Genomic DNA, 26,050 nt, shown 5'->3' with positions numbered 1-26,050 from the left:
AAATATTTGATTGTGACGTCACATCTTCTCATGCACGCTGCACACTTAGGAGCCGCACATCACTTTATAATAACAACCAAATATTTGATTGTGACGTCACATCTTCTCATGCATGCTGCACTATAGGAGCCGCACATCACTTTATAATAACAACCAAATATTTGATTGTGACGTCACATCTTCTCATGCATGCTGCAATATAGGAGCCGCACATCACTTTATAATAACCACCAAATATTTATTGTGACGTCACATCTTCTCATGCACGCTGCACACTTAGGAGCCGCACATCACTTTATAATAACAACCAAATATTTGATTGTGACGTCACATCTTCTCATGCATGCTTCACTATAGGAGCCGCACATCACTTTATAATAACAACCACATATTTGATTGTGACGTCACATCTTCTCATGCATGCTTCACTCTTTAGGAGCCGCACATCACTTTATAATAACCACCAAATATTTTATTGTGACGTCACATCTTCTCATGCATGCTTCACTATAGGAGCCGCACATCACTTTATAATAACAACCACATATTTGATTGTGACGTCACATCTTCTCATGCATGCTTCATTATAGGAGCCGCACATCACTTTATAATAACAACCAAATATTTGATTGTGACGTCACATCTTCTCATGCATGCTTCATTATAGGAGCCGCACATCACTTTATAATAACAACCAAATATTTTATTGTGACGTCACATCTTCCCATGCACGCTGCACACTTAGGAGCCGCACATCACTTTATAATAACAACCAAATATTTGATTGTGACGTCACATCTTCTCATGCATGCTGCACTCTTAGGAGCCGCACGTCACTTTATAATAACTACCAAATATTTGATTGTGACGTCACATCTATTTGATGCCATTTATGCAATAAAAACACCAATATACTATTTGACAAAAATATATTTACTTAGCCATCCGTGACAAAAATACAATTATGGGTGTACACATTGTTTGATATTAATTATGAATAGTTTTATATTTTAACTTTGCCATGCAGCTGTCATGAGGCCGACATTTCCCATAATAGATATGTGGAAATAACTTGTCAAATACACTTGTTTTTATTGATGTTTGTGAACAATTAGGAATATCTAATGGTGTAAATATATAGTTGAACCCTATTTAACTTACATTTGAACATAAATGTTGTTTTGGGGGTCTACAATATTTAGCATACATTTGAATGAATGAGGACCAAAATAAAGTAGGTTGTTGTTTTTTTCACAGTCATGACAAATATGTTCATACAACATTTTGCAAAGAGACGAGGCTAATATGCAAAAATAATGCATTTAGATGTCATCCAGAATCATTAGGAACCAAAGTCATTCTGATCATGAAAATGATACAAAAATAAACCTGCTGCATTTGAGTTATTAAATCTACATAGTCTGTTGTCCTGTGTTCCTTCAGGGATATGGTCCTTGGACTGTGTGAGTCCACCCCTGTGTTCCTTCAGGGATATGGTCCTTGGACTTTGTGAGTCCACCCTCGTGTTCCTTCAGGGATATGGTCCTTGGACTGTGTGAGTCCACCCTCGTGTTCCCTCAGGGACATGGTCTTTGGACTTTGTGAGTCCACCCCTGTGTTCCTTCAGGGATATGGTCCTTGGACTTTGTGAGTCCACCCTCGTGTGCCTTCAGGGATAAGGTCTTTGGACTTTGTGAGTCCACCCTCGTGTTCCTTCAGGGATAAGGTCCTTGGACTTTGTGAGTCCACCCTGGTGTTCCTTCAGGGAAATGGTCCTTGGACTTTGTGAGTCCACCCTTGTGTTCCTTTAGGGATATGGTCCTTGGACTTTGTGAGTCCACCCTTGTGTTCCTTTAGGGATATATGGTCCTCGGACTTTGTGAGTCCACCCTTGTGTTCCTTCACGGATATGGTCCTTGGACTTTGTGAGTCCATTCTCGTGTTCATTCAGGGATATGATCCTTGGAGTTTGTGAGTCCACCCTTGTGTTCCTTCAGGGATATGGTCCTTGGACTTTGTGAGTCCACCGTTGTGTTCCTTTAGGAATATGGTCCTTGGACTTTGTGAGTCCACCCTTGTGTTCCTTCAGGGATATGCTCCTTGGACTTTGTGAGTCCACTCTCATGTTCCTCCTTGGACTTTGTGAGTCCACCCTCATGTTCATTCAGGGATATGATCCTTGGACTTTGTGAGTCCACCCTCGTATTTCAGCAATGTTCTCGGCGGACAATATGACTGAAATATAACTTGGATGTACTTTAGAGTAGTCAGTGTACAGCTGTACTATTCCCAGAACAAAACTTCCACACTACCAGTCAATCATGGTGGTGGTATAGCATCATGGTTCGGGCTGCACGAGTTCTACCGGCAAAAGGGAGCTGCGGTGCATTGACAAAATGGGCCGCGTGGCAATTGTCTAACATACTAAGGAGCATTACCAGCGTAGGCTTTTTGTGGCCCTCGATTTGACAATAAGCAGTTGAATTATGGAACATTTAACCCCTTCCTCCCTCCGTAGCTAAACAAACTATTTGTTTGGTCTTTTTCTTTGAGGTGGACTAAGTCACACATAGGATGTTTATTTACAGGGACCCCATTAGCTGGGCTTAACAAACAAACAAACATATACAGTCATCTTTCCCATCAGATTGGACTATGAAGATCCTTAGTCAGAGACCGCCCCAATTGGCGCCCCCAAGTGGTTGTGGCCCTCAACAACAAAGAGCCCAAGCACGCCTCCAAAATCTGTATGAATCCAGACCTGGATCCAATTGAGCACCTGTGCATTTTTGGGGGAATTGTGTGCATTGTTGACAATGTTTATGTGAGACAAGAACACACTTGTGTCCTTCCCTTTGTGCGTCCTACACACTAAAACATGCTGGGTTATTTTGATAAGCCAATTTATGAGTTGCGAGTGTTGAGTTCAATTTTGGAGTTATTTTTATGAAGTGCAATCCATTTTTTGGGTTATAAGGGTATTATTTTAACTAAATTTCTGGGTTTTCAAAATTATGAACCATTTCTGGGTTGTTTTTCAATGAGTAACGCATTTTTGGGTGAACTGCTTTTTTTACTTAAAGGCCTACTGAAACCCACTACTACCGACCACGCAGTCTGATAGTTTATATATCAATGATGAAATCTTAACATTGCAACACATGCCAATATGGCCGGGTTAACTTATAAAGTGCAATTTTAAATTTCCCGGGGAACTTCCGGTTCAAAATGCCTTTGGAGGATGACGTATGCGCGTGACGTCGCGAGGTCCACGGAAGTGTTTGGACCCTTTTGGACACAATACAAACAGCTCTGTTTTCTTCGACAAAATTCCACAGTATTCTGGACATCTGTGTTGGTGAATCTTTTGCAATTTGTTTAATGAACAATGGAGGCTGCAAAGAAGAACGTTGTAGGTGGGATCGGTGTATGCGGCTGGCTGTAGCAACACAACAAGGAGGACTTTGTTGGATAGAAGACGCGCTAGCGGCGAACTCACCTTGACTTCCTACGTCTCCAGGCCGCCGACCGCATCGTCGATCGCTGGAACGCAGGTGAGCATGGGTGTTGATGAGAGGAGGAGGGCTGGCTGGCGTAGGTGGAGCGCTAATGTTTTTATCATAGCTCTGACGAGGTCCCGTTGTTAAGTTAGCGTCGTTAGCAACAGCATTGCTAGGCTTCGACAGGCGTCGAATACACATTAACCGTGTATTTACATGTCCAGTGTTTGGTTCGGTGTCTCCTGATAGTAGTATTGTTGATCTTCTGTCTATCCTTCCAGTCAGGGATTTATTTATTTTGTTTCTATCTGCATTTGAGACAGATGCTATCACGTTAGCTCATGCTAAGAGCTTCGTCGATGTATTGTCGTGGCGATAAAAGTCACTGTTAATGTCCATTTCGCCTTCTCGACTCTCATTTTCAAGAGGATATAGTATCCGTGGTGGTTTAAAATACAAATCCGTGATCCACAATAGAAAAAGGAGAGAGTGTGGATTCCAATGAGCCAGCTTGTACCTAAGTTACGGTCAGAGCGAAAAAATATATCTCTTGAACTGCATTCTAGTCTGTCACTCTGACGTTCCTCATCCACGAATCTTTCATCCTCGCTCAAATTAATGGGGTAATCGTCACTTTCTCGCTCCTAATATCTCTCGCTCCATTGTAAACAACGGGGAATTGTGAGCAGCACTACCGCTTGTGACGTCACGCAACTTCCGGTAGGGGCAAGGCTTTTTTTATCAGCGAGCAAAAGTTGCGAACTTTATCGTCGATTTTCTCTACTAAATCCTTTCAGCAAAAATATGGCAATATCGCGAAATGATCAAGTATGACACATAGAATGGATCTGCTATTCCCGTTTAACTAAAAAAAATTCATTTCAGTAGGCCTTTAAAAAGTACCTTTATTGTTGAAGGGAATTTTATTAAGGATTAATCTCATTAACATTATTTACAATCACACATCTTATGTACATGAACATATATGAGCTTGCTGTATAGAACTACTATGACCATACACGGCAATTCACTCATATCTTGCTTTTGAGTATATTTTAATGGTATAAAAATAATTTAGCTCAGTAGTTGGGAAGAAGGAGTAAAATGTATAATTTTTAACCAACTATTGGGTCAAGGAGCGCGGAATTGTGCAACCCAATAGTTGGATTGAGAATAACCTAACATTGTAGTGAGCATAACTCAGCTTTTGTGTTAAATAAACTTAAACCCAATAGTTGGGTTATGAATCAACCAACATTGAGTTAACATAACTCAACTTTTGGGTTAAATAATTCAACGCAAAAGTTGGGTTGGAAAAATGAACCCAAAATGTAGAGTTAAAATAAATCAAGTAAGGGGCTCGTCCTATTTTGAACCAGCAGTTGGGTTAAAATTGGGTTATTTTTTAACCCAACATTTTTTAGTGTATAAATAGTGAAAAACCACTAGCGAGAGGCGGCTAACTGCAGATAATTGGGATTAATCAATTCCGCCAATAACACACTTTTAAAAAACATAAACCCGCCTACAAGGCTAATCTGCATAATAACCAAGCTGTAGTGACATTGTTATTGTAAGAGCTAACACAGAGGAACTACTTTTCTGGCGTCGAGACACATTGTCTTACTCACACTGCTCCTCCGACAAGCAGCTACGAGCTAGCTAGAGCAGCTAATAACCTTGATTGCTGCCGGCCATAATGTAAAGAAGCGTGACCTTCTGTTAGTACAAGTTCATGCTGGATAATAATAATAATCATGTAGGTCACATATGGTAGAAGGTTGTGGCACCAAGACAGGAAGTTGGTCAATCTTGAAAATCCACACGCTACCAACTTGATATTGTATGGCTCAAAACTCGACATAAGACCATCGCAACATTGCTAGGAAGCTTTTTAAAAAAAAAAATCTGAGTGAGGATTATTCTGAATTTAGCAGCTCGACGAGAGCACAAGTGCTGAAAGATACAACCATCAGTCGAGAGCCCACATATAAGCCACTGTTCTATGTTCTTGTTGGAAATATTACATTTACAAACAGACTAACAGCATGTATATAAACTGTTGTTGGATGTTTTTTAGAGGTTTTATAGCCTAAATGAAATGTATCCCCAGTATCTGCCTTGCTAGCTGCCTCTAGCGGGTTTTTGTTTACTATTTATAATGCACAGAAAAGGCATAAACACGTGTGTCCTTGTCTCACGTAATGGACAACATTTTAAAAATAGTGCAGAAGGAAGGTAGAAGATTCCAGTAAGAACCTCTGAAGGTCTGCTGGATTTAATGCACATGAGGATTAAGGCAGGGCTGGATAATAATGGTCAAATATTTACAACTTGACAATTTAGTCATGTGACGTCTATATTCGCTTGTGTTGCCATTGTGTGCACTAAATCTGTTGACTTATTTTCAGAGCAGTTCATTTATACCAGGGGTGTCCAAACCACGGCCCGTGGGCCAAATGTTCTAGGCCTGAGAGGCGTCACAAGTTTAAAAGGAATCTGGTGCCTTTAACTTAATTTGAAGTATCTGATAGCATAATTGCTACAATTGTGTTGTCATCTTGCGGATATTATGAGTTATTTGGGTTAATGACCATGAATTGTACTTTAAGGCGAGCACAGCACAGGATTTTTATATATGACCCAATACAAACCTTTCAGACTCATGGCGCAAATGAACACACAAAGTCAACACACATGACACAACCTGCTCACTCAACTTTGTGGATATTATACAAAAAATGTCCAAACACAGCACATAATTCAAATTATTTAAATCTCCTGCAATGCATGATGGGAAAAATGCAAAACACACTCCACACTTATCCATGTTTGGCGCATTTTAGCTGCTTGATATTTCTGATTGATTACAAAACTTTAAGGAGATCGTTACGGAAGTAAACAAGGGACTCTGACTTTCACTTTTTCTTAATATCCAATTATAGGATCCATTAAATTAATATATTGTTACTTTTAATGTGGTCGGCTTTCGGCCCCCGGCCAAACTATTTTAGCCCAATCCGGACCCCAAATAAAAAAGTTTGGACACCCCTGATCTATGCCGTATACGAGCTGTACATGAAAGTATCTTTTGAAGAAGGGCTGTTGAACTCAATTGTTTTGGGGAACACAGGAACTCTTTATTTACTATTTCTCTTATTTTGTATATTCCGGACCAACCAACTTTAAGGAACACTACTAGTGTAACTGAAGAAGGTGAACAAAAGACCACTGATTGCATCTGAAGTAAACAAGTTCCAGAAATGCAAAAATGTGTAACTGCCCAAAAGGAGAGGACTTAAAGGGGTGCCTTGAGGAACGCCTGGTTTGGACCCCAGTGTTCACTGTTTGCTAGCAATGTTCAGATGTTAATGCAAGGATCTGCCAATGTGTTTACAGCGGTCCAAGGTCCTCTATACAACAGGAGTACTGCTGCGAAAATGTTTGTCCCCAAGTTTTGAACTGAACCCGGGAACCAGTCTGGTGTCAAGCCCAGGCCGGATGTGGCTCCCGGGCCGCCAGTTGAGTAGCCCTGCTTGAAAGTGTTATTTGCTGCAGTAAAATGGTTGCTGAAAAGCGAGGGGTGTCCAGTATCGACGCAACATAGTATTTATTTCTACGCCTCCCAGTCAACGTGGGCTGCATCGGGCCGGCATGATCCGAAGGCAGGCAACACTTTCCCGTGTCATGAGTCGGGTGACTTGGTCCAGACTGAGTCCTGCCACCACTTCCCCATTCACCTGTAAGATTTCATCACCAACGCCCAGGAGACCCACGTAGGGAACGTCGCCAGTGCCGTCACCCACTTTCTCCACATACACACCTAGGAACCACAAAAAGCAAAGCCAGTAAATTCAAAGAAAAGTTTCTAAACAAAAAGTAAAACTTTTTTTTTTAAAAAAAGAGTCCTTACCTGTATCAGGTCGACCTTTGCCCCTCGAGATGACGAAACCAAAAGGACCGTTCGGGGGTCTAATTAGCTCCAGGAGGAGGGAGCCATCAGGGAACGCTTGAGAAACCCTTCCAGCTGGTCGGACCACCCGAGAGGCCAGAATGTCCTCAACACTGAGGGCCCGCTGGAGCTGGCCATCGGGGCTGTCCAGGCTGTGATGTATCATCGAGTTATTTCATCTACTTTAGCCTCAAGGGGAACTGGGGGGGAGGAGGGTTTAGCTATCGTTCACAATCATTATGAGAGACAAGAAGACAAAATGTTTTTGTTTGCTTTCTAACATGTAAAAATCGTCTCTTTCTAGGTGGCCAGCAACACAGCTAATGGGAGCAATCACATTTTTTCTCTAAAATCACTTTAAAAATGCATTTAAAAATACTTCATTTACATTCTGTAACCTGTATAATAACCAAACTGTAACAACATTGTTGTTGTAAGAGTGAACGCTGAGGAACTCTTTTTCTAGCGTAGTAACACGTGGACGTGCTACGGTATTAGCCGTAAAAGCTAACTACGGCAAGAGATAAGCTAGCTTCTACAACAACACAAAACGTGTTTGAGTTTGTAATACACAACACTGTGATAGAACACCAATCTGTACTGAGTGAAAAACACTAACAATCATATTACAGTATCTGTAAAGTATTATTTCATGTTTTGTTTGTACACAGCTAGCGAGTACTGTAATGTACGGTGAAGTGCTGCACGTATAGTGACTCACTCCATGGACAGTTGTCTGTTTGGTCCAGCTGGGCGGGGACGTTTTTTTCCAGTCAATTATGGGTAAGCACACCATTTATGTCCAAATAGTTTGGCTTCAAATTCCACATGTTGCAGCTTCGAGTGACTTTCATCTCACTCTATCGGCTTCTGTCTGCTCCAACATCTCACTCTTCCTTCTTGCCGATTTCTATAAGCAGCAGTTCATCCTTTGTATATTTAGTTTGAAAAAGATAAGGTTGTGAATCCTCATTTGTCCAAAAATAGTCGTCTTTGTTGTTTGTTACCGAGTGAAGACACACGCCTTGTTTACGGACCTAGGACGCACCTTGTTGCCAGAAGTCGGAAGTGCGCTACCATGGAAACAGAAATAAATGCGTCGAAGAACTAGTTCCGCCAATGATTAAAATGACTAAAATACAGTAAATATTGAACATATTACATATTGTTATGAAGGTGTCTGTTACTACATTATATATATATACACTTGCAGTGTGTATATTGTACATATTACATATTGTTATGAAGGTGTCTGTTACTACATTTTATATATATACTTGCAGTGTGTATATTGTACATATTACATATTGTTAGGAAGGTGTCTGTTACTACATTATATATATACTTGCAGTGTGTATATTGTATATATTACATATTGTTATGAAGGTGTATGTTACTACATTATATATATACTTGCTGTGTGTACATTGTACATATTACATATTGTTATGAAGGTGTCTGTTACTACATTATATATATACTTGCAGTGTGTATATTGTACATGTTACATATTTTTATGAAGGTGTCTGTTACTACATTTTACATATATACTTGCAGTGGGTATATTGTACATATTACATATTGATATAAAGGTGTCTGTTACTACATTATGTATATACTTACAGTGTGTATATTGTATATTTTACATTTTGTTATGAAGGTGTCTGTTACTACATTATATATATATACTTGCAGTGTGTATATTGTACATATTACATATTGTTATGAAGGTGTATGTTACTACATTATATATATACTTGCAGTGTGTATATTGTACCTATTACATATTGTTATGAAGGTGTCTGTTACTACATTATATATATACTTGCTGTGTGTACATTGTACATATTACATATTGTTATGAAGGTGTCTGTTACTACATTATATATATACTTGCAGTGGGTATATTGTACATATTACATATTGTTATGAAGGTGTCTGTTACTACATTATATATATATATATATATATATATATATATATATATATATATATATATATATCTATATCTATATATATATATATATATATATATATATATATATATATATATATATATATATATATATATATACTTGCAGTGTGTATATTGTACATATTACATATTGTTATGAAGGTGTCTGTTACTACATTATACATATACTTGCAGTGTGTATATAAAAGGTTGATGAAGGCTTTGAAGGCTACAACGGTGTCGCATCTTCATAAACATTTTTTTAATCATCTTTAAAATACTACTAAAAAAAGACATGTATGTTCTTGTCTCATAATGATTGTGAATGATAGGCAAAAGTCCCCAAAAAAAGTGCAGTTCCCCTTGAATACACACTGGACATTGTATTAGTTGTGTGTAGAATGGTTCAGTGTGACCTACCTTGGTGCCAGCCCATAAGGAATCTGCACCTCACCCAGAATGGTTGCACGCTCTGTTCTCCTCTCCAAACTCTGCACAGATGAGGCTTTACGCAGTTGGGCCAATGGCAGCACCTGGTGGCAGAAGACAATATTGCAAGACATAACAAGCTGACCCATTGACACTTTAGTGTAGGTCAGGGATGTCAAACATGCGGCCCAGGGGCCAGATCAGGCCCGCTAACATGTTCTCAGCGGCCTGGGAGACGAGCTTACTAAGTGTAAAATGAAGCTGCATTTTCAAATGACAGAAAGTGCTGTTCTGCACATTGATATAGTTTTGTGAAAATTACTGTCTTCTATGCAAATTTTAAGAAAGTGAACAGTGTGTGATTTACTGCAATACTTTCAGTCTTTTAAGTTTTTATTTCTGTTTTGTTGAAATTGTTCACACATTGCACAGCTTTTATTTTTCTATCAATACACACGGATGCCTCAAAGGCAGTGAGTAACTTAAGCCTCTTGAATAGTTTCTACCTCAGTGTGGTTTGATGAGTTAGCACATGATGAATATGTGGAAATGACAAATGAGGGAGTTGATGCATGGAAGAGTTTGCATTTATGCTTTATTTAATTTTTTGTTCAATCCCAGATGGGCTTAAAGTTTAATTGCTTTGTAGATACACTGGGAATAACTTTAAGTTCATTGTGTTCTTCACTGTGTTTTTGAAACGGCACTGATTTTTTCCTAGGAATTTTCAACCAACTTGAAGTGTTTTGTCAAGAGGATTATTTGTGATATGTACATTTTAGCACGGTGGCACAGGGGTTAGTGCATGTGCCTCACAATTCGAAGGTCTTGAGTAGTCCTGAGTTCAATCCCGGGCTCAGGATCTTTCTGTGTGGAGTTTGCATGTTCTCCCCGTGACTGCGTGGGTTCCCTCCGGGTACTCCGGCTCCCTCCCACCCCCCAAAACATGCACCTGGGGATAGGTTGATTGGCAACACTAAATTGTCCCTCATGTGTGAATGTGAGTGTGAACGTTGTCTGTCTATCTGTGTTGGCCCTGCGATGAGGTGGCGACTTGTCCAGGGTGTACCCCGCCTTCCGCCCGAATGCAGCTGAAATAGGCTCCAGCGCCCCCCGCGACCCCAAAAAGGGGTAGAAAAAGGATGGATGTACATTTTCAGAACTGTTCTATTTTGGGTCGAAGTAAAACAAAGACAACAATTTTGTTGTATTTTTAAGTTATTGTGGCATGATTTTACCTGTGTAGCCCACGTGGGACTAGATTTACCTTCATGCAACCCCTGAGCTAACATGAGTTTGACACCCCTGGTCTAGATACACCTGAGAAGATAAGCCTTGTGCAGCCAACATGTTGCTGACCGTGTGCAGGGTCTGCAGCGAGGGCGTCCTCTGCATGCGGGTGGCAGGCTGGGGTCTGCGTGTGGGGCTCGGGGAAGAAGTGTTGGGCCTGGCAGTGGGGATGCTGAGCTGCTCCATGCTGCTGGAGCGGCCCCCTTTTACAAGCCTCCCAACACTGTTTAGACCGATGGAGGAAAAGAAGCGACGAAGAAAAAGCTTTGGGCGCCCATCCGTCTTCCTATAAAAGCACAGGTTAGTACAGTATTCGGTTGTTCGTTGGAATTAGGTCCGCAAGTGTCCACAAGAGGGCGGTGTTGCTTTGACTATCATCCCCCATCCTGTTGACTACAGGTCAGGGTTTTAATCCCCTCAGGAGTAGCTTTGGGCGAGGGATTTATCAGGGCAAACTAGATAAACTATCTGGGCTCACCTGGACCCATCAGAGGTGTCCTCCCATGCGGCCTCAGCTCTCAGATGTTCCGCTCTCAGAAGCTCAGCTCTGAGATCCTCGGCCCGAGATAAGGCCAGGTTGCGACTGGCGGGATGGAACTCTGAGGCAGGGCCGGTGTCTGCGCTCACTGGTGAAATAACAGGAAATTGTTGGGCATTAAATATCAGGGGCCTAGCTCCAAATTCAGGGGCCCCAGGGTACCCATCCCACCCTAAAATAAATGAGTTTTAATCTTTTTTGGCCAAAGTATGAATTGAAATACTCATAAAACCTTTCATTATTCATGTAAATATGATGATACATCTGCCAGGTGTTCCTTTACTTCACAGTGTCAAGTAGGGAGATGAGCTGATACACATAAGATTATAGTCAGAGGCAGGCCCGGCCCTAACCAATCTGGCGCCCTAGGCAAGATTTTAGGTGGCGCCCCCCCACATCGGCAGTGAAGTGTATATACTCACAAGAAACCGAATAGCTTTGTCGTTGACCTTTTTTTTTTACTTAAAGAAAGCAAATTAACAATCAGAATAGTTACCAAGATAAAAAAAAATATGAATAAATAAATGAATACAAAAAATAAAAAATGAATATATGAAATACAATATTTTTTACATACATAAACACAAAATAAAACGTGTCAACAAGTTGCATAAAATAAATTAAAAATACAATATAAATAAGGCACTGCACAAAACAAGATATCAAACCAGTATGACTTTAACAACTATATTACAAAAAAGGGGATCCTACAGAGTTCTTTATTTGTGCTTTTTAATATTGCATTAACTAGAATGACTTACAAATGACTGCACACCAGGGAGTACTGTAATTACCTAACGTTACATTATTATTTTCCATAACAATTTAGCCCCCTCCACAATATTAACCCGACGTTGAAACAGAACTAGCTATTTATTGATTAGCAATTGCCGAATCATGTAACATTAGCTTAATGCTAAAAAGCCAGGTTACTATCACATTCTGTAACAGACAAATAATTTCATGTAGGCTAACGTTACCTACCTGCTACCTCTGTCTTTTTCTCGTTTCTCCTCCTCTTCTTTTCTATTTTTTCTTCCCTGGGCACCTGACAGTTTTGGCCGTTTTGACATCTTGTGTTGATTTTTTGATGTGGTGACGTCCAAAAAGAGTCATGATACGGAAAGGGAGGGGGCGCACCGTGCGGGGGGAAGGGGGGAGGCGTAATGTTGTAACAAATAATATTTATATTAAATAGGCTTTACTTTGTATTTTAATTAACGTGGGATTATTATTTTTTGTGTTTAGAAATAATAGTACCAACTTGTTTTTTGTTTTTTTTTCTCCAACATTTGTGGCACTGGCGTGGCGCCCCCTGATGGACGGCGCCCTTAGCATTTGCCTATACGGCCTATGCCACGGGCCGGCCCTGGTCAGAGGATAATACGAGTCATAAAAATACATCATTATTATGAGTGCATCTTCTGGGAGTTAAGTCCCCCGGTCTTTAAAAAGTAGCGAGGCCTGTTTGTAACTTTAATCGAGGGTCTTTGAACGCTTCACAGTTATGAGCAATGAGATGCAAAAGTGAAATGTTTTAAAGAGTATTACAAGTTTTACAGTCATTTCTTGTAATGTTACAGTAAATTCTGATTACAGTATTTAACTGTGGAAAAATATTGTTAATTACTGTGATAAATGTGTGTCTATATACAAGCTCCTATTAACATAAACAGCTCAAATCAAAAGTTTCTGGTCTAAAACTGCACACGCAATTCTCTATTTGTGTGCCCTCACCTACTCCATCCAGCGGGTCATCCCAGACGGCAGCAGCTGGCAGAACCGGGGAGTACCTGAGCGTGGAGGGTCTTATACAGGGTGCTGGATTGCTCGTTGCAAGGGCCCCTTGTGGTGAAGATGTAAGTGACTCCGTTCTCATCTCTGGTGGGTCTAAGAGGACTGAATGCTGATGCCCGACTTCACCCGCCTGATTTGAGGTCATCAGACCCGCAGAAGAACGGTTCCTTGAGCTTGACTTGAGAGCTGACTTTATAGGCAAAGTAGGCGTTTCTCTCAGTCCAACAGAGGCCCCCAGCAAGCGTGGTTCCAGAGTGACGGGGCTGTCTGGGGCGAAGGAAACAGCTCTGCTCAAGTTGACTCTATTCCTGGGATTGGAGTTCCGCCTCTGAGCCCACGACGGCCCATAAGGCCCATGGCCGCCGGACTCCAGTCGACTTTCTCCTTTTCTGCTCCTTCTCCTCAGTTTCCCAAACCCTGAAGATTTCCAACCGATGCTGCTTTTACTCTCCCCAAGAACAAAAGCTCCTGCAAATGTTACGGTTAGAGGAGCTTTAGGACGGGCGATGACTTCCGGTTTGGAGGGAGGCACCCAGCAAGGAACCGTTTTTCCCCTTGTGTCTTCAAGATATCCAGTCTGCTGTGACTCAGTCGTTTGTGGATCTGGGAGTGAGGAGACCGGCTGAGGTTCCCTCATGACAGAACCACACGCCTCACATTTCTTCACCAGCACAATAATCTCTTTAATGACTGTGGTGGTATTAACACTCACACCCATGTCTTGCTTCTGTAACACAGGCATAGAGACACTCCTGTGGCTCCTGCTCCTCTCTGAACCACTACTGCTAGAGTCTGTATTGCTGTCCCGAGTCTTGGATTTGGGCAACGTGGGTCTACCGCGCTGTTTCACTCTGTCCAAGTAGCGCGACTCCGCTTCTTTCTCTGATTCATCCTCAAAACGTACGCGTGTGGGTGAGCAGCCATACCGCCTGGATCGACCTGCCTGATCTCCGGGGGAAGTGTCTTTTTGGTCAGGGACAAGGAGGGCACCAGACGTACTCTGACATGCCAGATCGTCTTTGGCTTGAATACATTTCTGCGCCGATGCTGGATTGTGAGATTCCACTTGCTGCTTTTTACTGCAAGAAATAAACCATTGACTTCATTACCATGCATCATCAAATCTGTACGCATCTTTATGTGCGGTATCGATCATGCTAGGGCCAGCTATCAGCCCACTTACACAGTGGATCTGTGATCAGAACTGGATCTTCTGCAGGGGCGGTCACCTTTAACCTGGTTGGAGCGAGCCTTGAGACGTGCTCGCTCCAGGAGCCGCTTGGCTTGCTCGTGTCTTGGACTCAGAGGAAGTTCATCGTTGATTACAAGGAGTGAACTGAACCAAAGGAAAGAAAGGAAGGACGATTGTCAGAGCGGTAGAAGTAAATGTACATTCCCACCAGAGATGGGGACTTGAGTCTGAGACTCGGACTCGAGTCGCACAAACAAAGACTCATGACTTGACTTTCGATTTGCTGTCAAAGTGTGTCATGAACAATGTTCATGTCATTATCCATTTCATAATTTAGTTCATTTCAGTTTTTCCAATTTGTTGCCCAGCGATATGAAAAATTGCAAGCAGAACTGGTTCCTCTGCCTTGGTGTTACACGCAACCTAACGCATGCATGTAGCCAGATTTCAAACCAACATTGACCATGGCAGCTCCATTTAAAATTGGTTTGAATTTGGTTTTAAAGACTGCACACAGACATGCTGACTGACTCAACAACTTCAAGCTCCGTCTGGCACCTCACAACGCAGAAGGAAAGGCCAGTGAGTCACTTTGTTAGGTGAAAGTGAAACTTAGCCTCTCGCTGAATGCAGCCCTTGTCGCTGCTGCTGAACGAATAATGAAGGAGTCTTTCCCCGCACTTAAAATGACAAAATTGGCTGTTGGGGAATATTTATCTGAGTTTAGCGCACAATTGTGCTAAACGTATTTGCAGAGTGCAGACAAGTTAACAAAACCAAAGGCGACACACATGATCATTTGTCCACCACAGCAGTAACCCTCGCAATTTTCTAAACTCAAGTGAAATAAAAGTTGTGTTAACATGAACTAACTACACTTTGGCACAAATACTAACTTGTTACCCAGGAAGATATAGTAAGCTGACATGCTAACCTGCTAGCTAACTAATTGAAGCTAAGGCATGTTATGTTTTGCTTAAATGCTAAAAATAAAATACAATTGAGGCAGACAATCAGATGATTAATCAATTCATAGATAACATTAATATATAATATAGTACCCCGCCTTCCGCCCGAATGCGGCCATTTGAGACTCAAGACTTTATTTTGGACTCATGCAGAAGTCGAAGTCAAGTGACTTGGACTTTTAAAATAAAATGACTTGTGAACATCTCTGTTCACACTATATTTGAGGTATTGTGCAGAAATATGGGAAACAACTACAAATGTGCGCTTCATTTCACTAACTGTGTTACAAAAAAGATCAGTTATAATAATACATCATGTTGGATATAGTGAACATAAACACTTTATTTATTGAATCACAAATATTGAAATTCAATGCCTTGGTGCATTCGCAAACATCTAAAATTATGTAAACTAGGGATGTCCGATAATGGCTTTTTGCCGATATCCGATATTGTCCACGATATCAACCGATACCGATATATACAGTCGTGGAATTAACACATTATTATGCCTAATTTGGGAAACCAGGTATGGTGAAGATAAAGTCCTTTTAAAAAAAATTAATAAAATAAGATAAATAAATTAAAAACATTTCTTGAATAAAAAAGAAAGTAAAACAATATAAAAACAGTTACATAGAAACTAATAATTAATGAAAATGAGTAAAATTAACTGTTAAAGGTTAGTACTATTAGTGGACCAGCAGCACGCACAATCATGTGTGCTTACGGACTGTATCCCTTGCAGACTGTATTGATATATATTGATATATAATGTAGGAACCAGAATATTAATAACAGAAAGAAACAACCCTTTTGTGTGAATAAGTGTGAATGAGTGTAAATGGGGGAGGGAGGTTTTTTGGGTTGGTGCACTAATTGTAGGTGTATCTTGTGTTTTTTATGTTGATTTAATAAAAAAAACAAAAAACAACAACAACAAAAAACGATACCGATAATTTCTAATATTACATTTTAAAGCATTTATCGGCCGATGATATCGGCAGGCCGATATTATCGGACATCTCTAATGTAAACTATAACCTGCTAGCCAAGAATGTACAACAATTATTCTCAACAAAAGAGAAATATAACCTTAGATTTAAAACGTACAACACTTAAGACCTTTGGTATATCAGTATGTAGAATTAAATTATAGAATGGCAAGTACAAAGAACAATGTTGATAAACGTCTTGGACCATTTAAAAAAAATTGATAATGCTTATTTATGTATTTTATATTATTTACTTACTTATGGTAAATCTATGTATTTATTATTTATTCACTGTTCTGTTACAAACAGAAAACCCAAAAATGAGAGGACACTGCTATGACATGGAAAGGGGTAGGATTAAATAAGCTCTGTCTCTTCCTACTCCTTTTCGGACGTGCTGTGATGAAACAACTGGAAATATGTGATGCATTACATTATATCGAAATAAACTGAAATTTAACTGAACTGGAAAAAAACTGCAGAGTATGATGCCCAATTCGGATTGTTTAAATCATGTTACCAAGAAAAAATTTGACTTCTATCTACAACCACTGACAAAATGATGGAATCACCAGACTTGGAGGATGTTCATTCAGTTGTTTATTTAGTAGAAAAAGCAGTTAGCAGACAGGACAGTTACGTCTGATAGTGTGGATCCCAAAAAATGCAAGCAATAACTCTTCATCTTTATTGTGAAGGCTCTCAAAAATTAGTCAACAAAATGCGATGGGGGCGTAAACAAGCACACCAAAAGAATAGGAAACAAACCTAAAACATAAACCAGGGCGCTGGGCAAAGCTAGGAGTAAACTGGGCAGACCTGGATAACGGGAGAGTAGCTGGGGACACAGACAGGATTCTATCCTGTGGGAAAATACTGCAACTGTGGAAACGTCGTAGGAAAAACAAAGCTACGGTGCCAACATGCTGCCCGAGTACAGGTAAATGGTGGGCCCACTAATTAGGTTCAGGTGTGCCCTGCCACCCACCACACTGTGAGAGAGAAATGGAGAACAGGTGCGGGGAACAGAAAACAAACCCAGAGGGACATGAGAATGCCACAGACACAACTATGGTCATTTCAAATGGCAACTCTCTGGCTTTAGGAAATGAAATCGATCATTTAAATGGTTGTAGTCAGTAAGTTTTATTTTTAGATCAAGCAGAGTGAAAACAAATATGAAGTTACCCTGTACATTTTCATTTCCAAAGCTAACACCTAATCTGTTCGTAGACTGTAGTTAAAAGAGTGTTCAGAATTTGGAGAGCTGTTGCAGCAGGTGGATTGACATGAATCATGGCGCCACCTCGAGTGATGCCAATTGAAACAAAGTTATCAAACTTCGTCAAGAAGGTAAATCATCACTCAATGTTGCAAAAGCTGTTGATTGTTCAGTCAGCTGTGTTTAACATCTGGACCAAGTACAACTGGTTGTACTGTAAAACATATTTTGTTTGACCTTTTAAGTGAAATGACAATAAATTAATGTATTACATTAGGGTTAGAGGTTAGGGTTAGGGTGCCACTCATACACCCGTATGAGTGGCACCTGAAACAATGGAGGTGAAGTGTCTTGCCTAAGGACACAACAGGGTTGATGGAAGCTGGACTCGTACCTGGAACACTCAAGTTGCTAGCACGGCCGCTCTACCAACTGAGCCACACCATTCCATTCCATTTATAAAGTTCCATTCCATTCCAACATGGGATGTTTGTAAAAGGCCAACATAGTGGTCAACCAAGGAAAGCATCAAGACTGAAAACTTAAATCAATGTCTTGAAAACAGAAAATGAGCAGCAAAACAAATGAAGTCATCGTCTGTAACTGAATTGTAAGAAACGCTCTAAAGGAAATGGGATTTCAATACAGAAAAGCTAAAAGAAAGCGGTCGTTATCATCTAAACAGAAAAAAACAAGGTTCCAAAGGGCAAAGAAAAAGCAATGGTGGACTATGGATGACTGCATTAAAGTCATAATCAGTGATGAATCGCAAATCTGCACTGAGCAAAGTGATGATGTTGGAACTTTTGTTGGGTGTCCTTCCAATGACATTTCTGAAGACGACTGCCTGAAGAACATTAGCAGTCATTGATGATATGAGGCTGCATGTCAGGTCATGGCACTGGGGACATCAATACATCTTCTATACATGCACAAGTTGAAGACTTTTCTTATTCCATCAGTCAAAAAGAGGTTTGGGGACAATGATAACGCATCTTTAGAGCAAAAACTGAAGACTTGAGGTCAATGTCATGGCCTGCAAAAAGTACGCATCTCAATCCAATGTAAAATGTGTGGTGGAAATAGAAGAAAATGGTGGATGACAAGACTCCAACCTGCAAAGCTGATCAGCAATCTGAGAAAGTTGGAGCAAGAGTTCTGTTTGTCACTCGTTAAGTCCATGCCTCAGAGACTACAAGCTCTTATAAAAGCCAGAGGTGGTGCAACAAAGTACTACTGGTGTGTTATTGGTTGGCTTTTCATGATTCCATAGTTTTTTTTTCCCGCAGAATTGGCCGATTCAATACATTTTACTCTGCTTTATCTGAAATGAAAACAGTGACTGACGACCACGATGTATTTTCCTCATTTCTTTTACTGAGTCTTAAAGCCAGAAATGACATTTGAAATTACTTTAGTTTTGTGTCAAGTCTGTTATATGCTTTTTTTCTACAAAACTAAACAAGTGAATGAACATCCTCCAAGACTAGTGAGTCCATGATATGTTCTAAGGGTTGTATACCACAACATCTTTTTGCAACTGACGGTTTTCTTTCCTTCATCCAGCATTTACTTTCACGCCCGTCTGTTTTGGTGAAAAATGGCGTCGTTTCTCACCTTTCGATGATGAATGAACTGATGAAGCGACCTGAACCTTCAGAGTCTGAAAGTTCAAATATGTATGCAACGCCAGTCGCATTGGATACATATTTGACTTATAGACTAGACAGAATAGGATACTTTTTTGTATTTATCCCATAATTACCTTGTTGCAGTGCAGCAAGCGTTATGAAAAACAAAAAATAATTAAAGCTGCAAACAGCGATGGACGGGACCGACTTTGAGGGCTCATAAAATCCAAACCGGAGCAGTAATTGAAACTCTTTCATCAACCTTTAATCAGAAGGGTTCAATCTCTCTCCTGTGCTAATTTGAAGCCAACACGACAAACGCGCTCAGAGGAGATAATGTTTGAAAAAAGGTGACTGTTTTTACTCAACTTTTGTTTTGAAGGGGGAATTGCAAACTTCCTGTTGATTCTTTCTGGGGGTTGTCAGTGTATGAAGTATAGGTCTAAGTCAAACCTACATAGAGGTTTTTGTTTCATGTCTCTATGACATTCCTACTGGGAGTTAGAGGCAGTTTTGTCTGTGTTTTCTTCCTAGGGGGTTTTTGTGATCTTTGTTGCAGAAATTTTTTTAGTTCCATATTTTCTTGTTCAACAATCTTTGATGTTGTTTCAATAATCTCTATAAGTGTGGGAGGATGCAATCCTGAATGTAGGTCCTCTTGTTTAGTCGTCCCTTGGAACATAGTAGTGTCGATGCTGAATTTAGGTGCTTGTTTTCTGTCAGAGTCCATTATCATCGTTGTTGTGGTAGCTGTGTAAACTTTAAAAATTGTCCAGGTCCTTGATGTCATGGACAACAATTACTCTTGCTTCTGGACTTCCATTCAGCTTGATGTAGATTTTACAGTTGGCGCTCCAAGTTCCCTGGATTTTCCCCTGCTTCCTCAAGTCGCGTGCTTTCTTGGCGATTCCAGCATTACGTTTTGTGAGATGCTCATTCATGTACACATTTGTTCCCTTCAGCTTCTTTCCCTGTCTCAGCAATGCCATTTTAGATTTTCTGTTTACGAGTTTCACAAGAACGACTGGAGTGGCGTTGTTGTTTCTTCCGTTCAGTGGGATGCATGTTTCGATGGTATTAATGTCAATTTCAATTTCTTTTGATTTCAGAAAGTTGACCACTTGCTGTTCTGCTGAGACCATATCCATTTCATCTGGTTCACCTTCATTATTCACAGCTTTCACATAGGATCTAGGTTTAATTCGGTGCCCTGTCACGATGATATCATTCATTCGTTTATCCTGATCTATTTCATCTATGATGTTCCTCAGCATGTTGTTGTCTTCTTGAAGGGTCTTCATTTGTTTGCTCATTTCAGTGGCTTCATTATTTCTGGAGTTGTTCTCTTTTTTCATTTCTTTAATTTCTTCTTTAATTTCTTTTATATCATCTTTCCATCCATCCATCCATCATTTCTTTCCATTTTTCTATCATTTCTTCTTTAAATTCCTGGAGTATTTTTTGTAGTATCCCTTCTTGATTCCCATCATGTTCTGTATCAGTCTTTCCTTTAGCTTTTGGCATCGTGGCAGTCGCTGACGTCAGTGCCTCTTATGTCTTAACGGCAGTTACTTCTTTAGCGACTTGCGGCACTTTTAACTTGTTTTTTCAACAATTTCGTACCTTGCGCCATTCAGAGATCAATTTGAGGTGTCAGCCTGTCAACTTATATCACTCTGCGACATCTGAATCACTTTAAAACAGCTGTAAACTCGCCGTAGCTTTTGGTTGCATCAAGGCCATTCGAGGGAGTCAAATCGTAGATTAAGATGTTGTTTTCCTTCGAGCAGTCAAAACAATGGTCCGTGCTGGCTCTCTCAGCTAGGCTACCGGCTCTTCCAACTCGCCTTATTTCAGCGTATCCGTGCCTCTCAGCTAACCAAAATCAGATCGAAGATGCAGGGTGACTCTCCTGTGGCTGTGATCGCAAATCATCGCAAATCAGTGGTCAAAATCTTCAGACTTAACAAAAACTCCGGTAGCAGAAGCTGAGCCTTTTTCTTTGCGTCATCTCTCATTGAAGGAGGAGGAGCTTTTTTTAAACATTTGTTTGACATTTTTTGACACACAGGTAACAGAAATACAATACAAATCAAATGTTTTGCTTCCTTTTTTCCCGCCCACTTCATTTTATAGGATTATTAAGCCCTTTGCAATTAAAACTGGCAAACCAAACGACACACCCGCCGGACGTCGCTGTTAGATGAGGCTGGGTCATATAGCAAAAAGATGCAAACAGCAAATATATGGTATATAAAAATGCAAGTTTGTGGTAAAAATAAAACAAATAAAAAAATAAAACAGTGGCCCCCACCCCAAAACTCTTGGAGAAACATCCCACTAAACACGGTGACCACAATATGTCCTCCCCACAAAAAACAACCACTGACAAACAAATGTGACATTTGGTTAGCAAATAAAGTGCACTAAGGTATGTTTGAATAAGATCAAATTTAATTACAGATTACTATCAAAACCTAGTCCTTAAATCAAATATATGAAGATGATATACAACTGGCAAATGAGTCAATAAGGTAATATAAAAAATATTGACATCTGAATAAGGTAGAAGACAATAAGACAAGTTATCTCACGCTTCTGGGATTTGTAGTCCTCCAGCTCGCATGCTAGCATGCCTCCTAGATCTAATCTGGGGCAACTCCCATTTTAATTTTTAGTCCACAAAGTCTGCAGCCCTCGTTTGATCATCGAATCTGGCCGTTGGATAAAGTGATCCGCACGAGACCAAAGCTCACGTTGGGGCATGAATGCAGCCTTTTCACCGCAGTACGGCGGCTCGTTTCCGAGCTAAGGTTGGAGTGAAGCTGGGAAAAATCGCAATCCCAAGCCCAGGGGTGTCAAACTCAAATACAGAGTGGGCCAAAATTTAAAACAAAGCCGCAGGCCTAGGTTGAGCAAATTAACCTTTTTATAGGGACCCAAACAAGTTTTGCATTGAATATTGAACAAGCAAGGCTTATATAACTTTATAGTGACATGCAAAATCGAGTTTCAAATAATAATAATAATAATTAAAAAATATCAATGGCCTATCAAATACAATTTAAATAAAAATTGAATGCCTCTTTTCTATTTGCAGCCTTCTGAGGTAAATATCAACATTAACTTTTTCCACAGGCTAATAAATTTGAAAATAAAATAACAATGAATAAACCAACCATTCAGGACTTTAAACTGCTCAGTTTGCAACACACTGATCTAATCTGATGTGCCCAAGCCAGATACCTGCCATCTTTTCTTGGATGCTAGTTCATTAATGTCGGGGCTCAGGCTTTGAGCTGAGGCAACCTTCATTATCGAACGAAGGTGTTCATCAGTCATTATATATCTCGTCGTCCACCCGGACCACAGTCTTGGGGGCGTGCCTTAAAGGCACTGCCTTTAACGTCCTCTACGAGCTGTCGTTACGTCCGCTTTTCATCCATTCTAACAACGTGCCGGCCCAGTCACAAGATATGTGCGGCTTCTGTACGCACACACGCGTGAATGCAGTACTAATTCTTCCGGGACGCTACAAAATACACCTACGCTACCACCAAACCCCCCCCCCCCACACACACACACACACCTTGTAGCGTCCCGGAAGAGTTAGTGCTGCAAAGGATTCTGGGTATTTGTTCTGTTGTGTTTATGTTGTGTTACGGTGCGGATGTTCTCCCGAAATGCGTTTGTCATTCTTGTTTAGTGTGGGTTCACAGTGTGGCGTGTATTTCTAACAGTGTTAAAGTTGTTTATACGGCTACCCTCAGTGTAACCTGTATCGCCGTTGATCAAGTATGCATTGCATTCACTTGTGTGTGCGTGCAGAAGCCGCACATATTATGTGACTGGGCCAGCACTCGTTGGACTGGATGAAAAGCGGACGTGACGATTTTCGGGAGGGGCACTGAAATTTGTGAGTCTCCCGGGAGGGTTGGCAAGTATGAGAATTAGCGTTGAATGCGGTGTTACCGCGGCACCGCCGCTGTATATAATCGGCGGGCCAGCTCTAGTATTAAATTGATATCGCCTCAAGGGCCAAGTGAAATTACACGGTGGGCCAAATTTGGCCCGCGGGCCAGAGTTTGACACCCATGTTCTAGCCCATATAGGATAGAGGGGAAGCTTCACCCGCCCATCGTAGAATCTGGTTCCGTACTTGAAATAAATCCACTCGTATAACGAGCAGCCCGAGAAGTTTGGCCAACTTTAGGCCTTGTGCGCAGGGTCCGGTGGGTACGGTCTGATGTGGGCTTGTTTCAGCACCTCCTGCAAGAACTGAGCGGTGAACTCAGTCCTACGGGGGCCCCTTAAAGCCCTTAGGAAGTCCCACCACTCGGATGTTCTTCCACCTCGAGCAGCCCTGCAGATCATCGCGTTTTTATGTGACGAGAGAACGCTCTTGAATGGTTCCATAACAGCCGCTATCTCTCCTCTGACAAGGACTTCAAGATTGTCGAAGATGTCAGCTCGCATTTCGACCGTCTTCTGACTTCTGCTCCTAGAAAGGGCTGAGCCGACGGCCATCATACACTATATTGCCAAAAGTATTTGGCCACCCATCCAAATGATGAGAGTCAGGTGTCCTAATCACTTGGCCCGGCCAACAGGTGTATACAATCAAGCACGTAGGCGTGGAGACTGTTTCTACAAACGTTTGTGAACGAATGGGCCGCTCTCAGTGATTTCCAGCGTGGAACTGTCATAGGATGCCACCTGTGCAACCAACCCAGTCGTGAAATGTCCTCGCTCCTAAATATTCCAAAGTCAACTGTCGGCTTTATTATAAGAAAAGTGAAGAGTTTGGGAACAACAGCAACTCAGCCACCAAGTGGTAGGCCACGTAAACTGACAGAGAGGGTCAGCATAGTGCAAAGACTTTCTGCACAGTCAGTTGCTACAGAGCTCCAAACTTCATGTGACCTTCCAATTAGCCCACGTACAGTACGCAGAGAGCTTCATGGAATGGGTTTCCATGGCTGAGCAGCCGGAAAGCCATACATCACCAAGTCCAATGCAAAGCGTGGGATGCAGTGGTGTAAAGTATGTGCCCACTGGACTCTAGAGCAGTCGAGATGCCTTCTCTGGAGTGATGAATCACACTTTTCCATCTGGTAATCTGATGGACCAGTCTGGGTTTGGAGGTTGCCAGGAGAACGCTACATTTCGGACTGCATTGTGTTGAGTGTTTAATTTGGCGGAGGAGGAACTTTGGTGTGGGGTTGTTTTTCAGGAGTTGGGCTTGGCCCCTCAGTTCCAGTGAAAGGAACTTTGAATGCTCCAGGATACCAAAACATTTTGGACAATTCCATGCTCCCAACCTTGTGGGAACAGTTTCTCTTCCAACATGACTGTGCACCAGTGCACAAAGCAAGGTCCATAAAGACATGGATGACAGAGTCTGGTGTGGATGAACTTGACTGGCCTGCACAGAGTCCTGGCCTGAATGGTCAGGACTCTGAATGATGGAGATCTGAATGATGGAATTCATCCCAATCCTTTGGGATGAATTAGAACGGAGACTGAGAGCCAGGCCTTCTCGGCCAACATCAGTGTGTGACCTCACCAATGTGCTTTTGGAAGAATGGTGGAAAATTCCTATAAACACACTCCGCAACCTTGTGGACAGCCTTCCCAGAAGAGTTGAAGCTGTAATAGCTGCAAAAGGTCATATTGAACCCTATGGGTTAGGAATGGGATGGCACTTCAAGTTCATATGTGAGTCAAGGCAGGTGGCCAAATACTTTGACCACCGGGGCGTATAGCTCGGTTGGTAGAGCGGCCGTGCCAGAAACTTGAGGGTTCCAGGTTCGATCCCCACTTCTGCCATCCAAGTCACTGCTGTTGTGTCCTTGGGCAAGACACTTTACCCACCTGCTCCCAGTGCCACCCACACTGGTGTAAAAATGTAACTTAGATATTGGTTTTCACAATGTAAAGTGCTTTGAGTCACTAGAGAAAAGCGCTATATAAATATAATTCACTTCACTTTTGGCAATATAGTGTATCTGGATGTGGAGACGCACGAGGCTTGGAGCTGCCTGGCATGTCGGATTTCCCTCGGCCAGACATCGCGGAATTCACAGGCGCAATCCTCAAAGAAGCCTCATTGGACAGGTTGGTGAAAAGTATGGTGTCGTTGACAGCTGGAGTTAGCAAAAGTGCCAATAAACATTAAAAAAGTTCACACCTATCTCCCACTAAGCACGCCCTGCACTGTCCATGCTCAACCCGAAGTCCCTCATTTTGATAATTAAATGTGGAAAACTGCAGCTAAATGACACCGATTGACGTATTTAATCTTTTCTAAGCCGTTTTATGCAATATCCCAGATAGTCTGGGGCGTGGCATCAGCACACAGAAGCAAAGCAACACGTCATCTATCCATCCCTCCTCCTTATGGCCCCGCAGATAAGCTGCTCTGCATTGTTCCTCATCGCCTGTCACCGTCTTTATCCTCTGGCCCGGCGATAAAGATAGCATGATACACTCGCCACGTGGATTATCCTTGTCATGGACACACGTTCATTCATTCTCATACTGTTGTACATACTGTTTTTCACCAGATTAACTTTGTTTTAT

The 26,050-nt window shown here is 41.3% G+C and overlaps 1 protein-coding gene and 1 long non-coding RNA gene across 3 annotated transcripts in view; one reads left to right on the top strand and one right to left on the bottom strand.

Moving 5' to 3' along the window:
• Positions 1 to 25,582, top strand: part of LOC133630957 (uncharacterized) — a 31,590-nt gene extending 6,008 nt beyond the window's left edge. The window contains exon 3 of one of the 2 annotated variants that reach the window (XR_009821381.1): positions 25,472 to 25,582. This is a non-coding gene — a long non-coding RNA (uncharacterized LOC133630957). Of the gene's footprint in view, positions 1 to 8,123; positions 8,365 to 25,471 lie in introns of those variants that run through there. The other variant, XR_009821380.1, reaches the window with a different exon arrangement.
• The window catches only part of si:ch211-13f8.1 (uncharacterized), a 37,622-nt gene continuing 16,435 nt past the window's right edge, over positions 4,864 to 26,050 (bottom strand). Inside the window, exons 4-10 of the mRNA XM_062022845.1 lie at positions 14,644 to 14,796; positions 13,401 to 14,539; positions 11,604 to 11,751; positions 11,195 to 11,411; positions 9,827 to 9,939; positions 7,414 to 7,604; positions 4,864 to 7,323 (exon numbers count right to left, since the gene is read on the bottom strand). Of these exons, the coding sequence (XP_061878829.1) occupies positions 7,130 to 7,323; positions 7,414 to 7,604; positions 9,827 to 9,939; positions 11,195 to 11,411; positions 11,604 to 11,751; positions 13,401 to 14,539; positions 14,644 to 14,796 (2,155 nt within the window). The 3' untranslated portion in view covers positions 4,864 to 7,129. The remainder of the gene's footprint in view (positions 7,324 to 7,413; positions 7,605 to 9,826; positions 9,940 to 11,194; positions 11,412 to 11,603; positions 11,752 to 13,400; positions 14,540 to 14,643; positions 14,797 to 26,050) is intronic.

Source organism: Entelurus aequoreus, linkage group LG16 (genome assembly GCF_033978785.1).
Source record: "Entelurus aequoreus isolate RoL-2023_Sb linkage group LG16, RoL_Eaeq_v1.1, whole genome shotgun sequence".
In the NCBI taxonomy this organism is placed as follows: domain Eukaryota; kingdom Metazoa; phylum Chordata; class Actinopteri; order Syngnathiformes; family Syngnathidae; genus Entelurus; species Entelurus aequoreus.
This window is presented reverse-complemented; position numbering and strand designations above follow the sequence as displayed.